The sequence below is a fragment of the Vicia villosa genome, linkage group LG1 (genome assembly GCF_029867415.1).
Source record: "Vicia villosa cultivar HV-30 ecotype Madison, WI linkage group LG1, Vvil1.0, whole genome shotgun sequence".
In the NCBI taxonomy this organism is placed as follows: domain Eukaryota; kingdom Viridiplantae; phylum Streptophyta; class Magnoliopsida; order Fabales; family Fabaceae; genus Vicia; species Vicia villosa.
In genome coordinates, this window is record NC_081180.1 from 56948462 (window position 1) to 56952769 (window position 4308).

Here is a 4308-nt window from a genome sequence, read left to right on the forward strand (position 1 = left end):
GCCATCCTCCTCCTCCCCGTGCGGAGGGTTAGCATCAGGTATCTCCTGATCATCCTGGTATCTCACCTCCTCCTCCTCCTTCCGGGAAGAAGACACCCGAGCAAGCCGACTCCTCGATCTAGATGAGGAACCAATTTCATCCATCTAGACGGGTACTCGTACTCTACCTCGTCCATGTGTCGCTGCCAGCTGTGACGCCCGCTCGTGTCTAGTCGACGCTGTCTGGGTCTCTCTGCCCTGTTTGGGTCGTGCGGAGTTGCCTGTCATTTTTCTGAAAAAAGTTGAATTCCATAAGAATGCGAAACAATCAAGAAAATTAAAAAAACATTTCTGGATATATTTCGGAAGTACATTTCCGAAACTGGTCAGGGAGGTGTTTTCGGAAATGCACTTCCAAAACCCCCATGCGACGCCATTTTTTGCATAACTTCAAAACCTTGCCCTAAGTGCATCAAAATTCCATTTTTCCTATCTAAATATATCCAGTGACATATAATAACTTAAATGTACTACATTATACTAATATATTAAAAAGTTTTTTTATAAATTTTTTGTATATAAAATTATGTACTATAAAAATTATTTTTAAAAAAAAACTAAAATAAACTGGCCATGAATCTTGTATAAGTCTGCTGTCCATCTTAAACTCTATAGTCCATTTATCAGTACCGAAACTGAAGACGTTTTCAATCCACCAAAATCTTTTCAAAATCTACCTTAGATCATCTCCAATGGTGCAACCCATTTTGAGTTCTTTATGGGTCCCACCAGCCATATCATCTCAAAATAATTTATTTAATATTTATTTTATTGGTGTAATTCAAATGGGTCCCACAACTTTATCTCATAAATTAATTTGATTGGGTACCACAATTTTTTACTAGTTGCATTGCAATGCAACTCTACTATGACATGGCAAATTATTTCAATATTTAATTATTATATTGATGTCTAGGTGGAGAACTTATTGAAAAATACTACCATTGGAGATGCTCTTAAACATCACAACTTCTTTTTTCTTTTTGCTCGCTTGGTCTACTGTGTCATTTACAATAAGAACGTCATCCAAGATTTGTCTTCGAGAAACAAATAAAGATTGTGTTTCGGATATATGACTGAGCCAATTTTTTTTGTTTATTTGACTAAACCTTTTAACATGTTTTCATTCACCTCCATGATGAGAATTTCATCTTCTCTTCACTTGTTTACGTAATAGATAGAAGCTAGTAGCAGCTACTACTAACTTTATCATGATTAATCACAAAACTCCAAAATTCTAATTGTACTAAGTATCTAAGAAAAATAATAAAAATGTAAAACGATTGTTTATACAATAATAAAGGACAAATGAAATATAATTTATAATGTCATGGCTAAACCGTCAATACCAATATTTTGGATATATTTTTTTATGTTTAAATATTAAATAAAAAATTTATACGTATAGTATTTATTATTTTGTCTACGTATAAAAAGTAAGTGTGTTAATTTGTTTACAGTTATGCTATTCTTACACTGCTTTTATATACACCGTATGGCACACTGTATAAGCAAAACCCTTTTTCAGCTTTGCACAAAAAACGAAGTTGAATAAATTATTTAAAAAAACTTAAACTAGTAGGTTGTATGCATACACATACATCATTTCTCATTTGTTTAAAATGATTGAAGCTAGAATTAGTGGGAGAGTTTGGGGTTCCAAGAAATGGAAAGAAGACAAAAGGAACAGCATTCAAGACATTTTTAAATTTCCTACAAATGGGTACAAACGTGTTTTAGGGGAAAAAGAGCTTCGGGCTCACAAATTCTGTTCTATAGTTTTTCTTGTTCTTAGTGAAATCTTAATGCTATTACAGCTAGTAGCGAATCTTTTACCATATCACTTCCCTCTTTTTTTACTCCAAAACCATACAATTGAATCCCACATTCACTAAATTCACGAATTCATGTAAACATTGTTTTAAAAATCGAATTTATTTGGCTGGTTCAATTGATTGGATTGAAAATCGCATGTGAATTTAGTTGAATCAACCTTTTAAAATCGTTAGTGGATCAAAATCAAAGTAAAATAAAAAAAAATCGGTTTGAACCGTCCAAAATCATCTAAACTAAAGAATCGGAGTCGATTTTGTAAAACTATCCGGTATATAAAAATGCAATAAAATGGTCTTTTTTTTTAAACAAAAAATTGAAAAGGTTAATATATCAATATCGAAAATTGACTTCTTTTTTTTAACAAAATAATAATAATTTTGTCACTCCGTTAGTTTCTCTTTCAACCACACTCTATCATCATCACGTCGTCTCTTTCAAACATAGTCATGTTGACATGTTGTCAAGCTCAATAACGGTTATTGTTTAAGTTAATATTGTTTGATATTGTCAATTATGAATTGTTTGTCGTAGTTCACTCGAATTTGCTTTTTATTGTTTAATTAATTTTTTTTATAATCTATCTTATTTAATTTAGATATTCTTAATTATTTAAACTTTATTTTAGCTATTAATTTTTATTATTTTAATTTCAATTTGTTTAATTATTTTATTATAATTTTTTGATTTATTCAAATTAATCTTAAGTAAAGGTTGAAATGAAGTGTAAAACTATAGTGTTGTATTAAGGTTGAAGTTTGTAATATATTGGATGCGTAGTATTATTGAACAAAAATTTATCACTCAGCAAATGTATATTGAATTTAGAGGAGAAAGGCCTAGTATGAATTGGAGAAAGCTATTTTATCAAAACCATGCTCGTCCCCGTGCTCGGTTTACTCTTTGGCTCACTGTCCTTGAAAGACTCCCAACAAAGGACAGATTGGAGAAGATTGGTATACACATTGATGGAAAATGTTTGGCCTGTGATAATGTTGAAACTGTGAATCATATTTTCTTTGCTTGCAGGTTTACACAACATATATGGAGCACCCTTATCAATTGGATTGGCTATCCAATTCGTAGGCATGATTGGGACAAAGAATTGGAATGGATCATAGCTGAGACTACAAAAAAGGATGGCGACGGTGTTTACTGAAAATGCTTGTTGCTGAGACTGTTTATCAAATCTGGAAATGGCGCAATGACACTGTATTTACCAGCACCAATCCTAACACTGATATTGTGGGAAGTGTCAAACATGTGGTGATTCTTAGGGGGAAAACAAGAAGAAACTTAAGGCTCATATAGATGTAGACAATTTATTTATAAAGTAGCTTTATAGGTTAATTGTTTATGTGTTTATAGTGTCTAAGTTGATTTGAGGCCTGGATCTTAGGATCGGCTTATGTAAACTGTTTTGGTGTGAATAAATAATACATATTATTTTCTCCAACAAAAATTTTTGTTGTAATATATCGCTCCACAATTTACAAAATCATCTCTAGAATTTTGACTGCAAGATTAGGTAAAGTGATCCCTACTATTGTTCATGACAGTCAAACAACATTTATGCTTGGAAGAAATATCTATGATAATATTATTATGACACATGAGCTGATTAGAGGGTATAATAGGAAGCATATTTCTCCTAGATGCATTATACAAATTGATTTGCAAAAGGCTTATGACACTGTCAACCGGAATGCTCTGGAAATGATTATGAGAGAAATGAGTTTTCCTGAGCAGTTTGTGAGTTGGATAATGATAGTAGTGAGAACAGTCTCCAACAGATATCTAATCAATGGACAGGCGAGTGACATTCTTAGAGCCAAAAGGGGTTTGAGAGAGGGTGATCCTGTTTCCCCCCTGCTTTTTGTTTTGGTCATGAAATATCTTCATAGATGTATGGTTGAATTAAAGGATACTCCTGATTACAACTATCATCCTAGATGTGCCAAACTGAACATCACCAATATATGTTTTGCTGATGACTTGATGTTGTTCTCTAGGGGTGATGTGATCTCAGTCCAACTAATGATGAAAGCTTTCAACATGTTTTCTGATGTAACTGGGCTTAGAGCGAATCCTGATAAATGTAAGGTGTTTTTTTGGGGCACTTATTTGCAGGATCAGGTGGCTATCCTAGAAGCAACTAGTTTTGTGGAAGGTAATTTGCTCATCAGATACTTGGGGGTGCCTCTGGCTAGTAGGAAGCTGTCAGTTACACAATGTCAACCATTAATTGACAAAATGATGATGAGAATTCAGCATTGGTCAGTCAAGTTACTCAGCTATGCAGAGAGACAACAATTGGTCAATAGTGTTCTTATGGAAATCTCAGGATAATGGATGAATGTGTTCCCTATACCCAAGAGGGTTCTTAGTAAAATTGAAGCCCTGTGCAGGAATTTCTTGTGTGGTTTGCGAAAGCTG

At 33.3% G+C, this 4308-nt stretch overlaps 2 protein-coding genes across 2 annotated transcripts in view; one reads left to right on the top strand and one right to left on the bottom strand.

The window, feature by feature from the left end:
• Nucleotides 1–144, bottom strand: part of LOC131643402 (uncharacterized) — a 489-nt gene extending 345 nt beyond the window's left edge. Inside the window, exon 1 of the mRNA XM_058913622.1 lies at nucleotides 1–144. This exon is cut by the window's left edge and continues 78 nt beyond it. Coding sequence (XP_058769605.1) covers nucleotides 1–144 — 144 coding nt within the window.
• Nucleotides 145–2683: 2539 nt separating this feature from the next.
• Nucleotides 2684–3031, top strand: LOC131643413 (uncharacterized). Its single transcript, XM_058913630.1, has one exon. It carries the CDS (start codon nucleotides 2684–2686, stop codon nucleotides 3029–3031), a length of 348 nt encoding a protein of 115 aa, XP_058769613.1.
• The last annotated feature ends 1277 nt before the right edge of the window (nucleotides 3032–4308 follow it).

Bases quoted from the DNA above. Each gene is read 5' to 3' on its own strand.
- LOC131643413 (XM_058913630.1), top strand. From the start codon at position 2,684: ATGTATATTGAATTTAGAGGAGAAAGGCCTAGTATGAATTGGAGAAAG.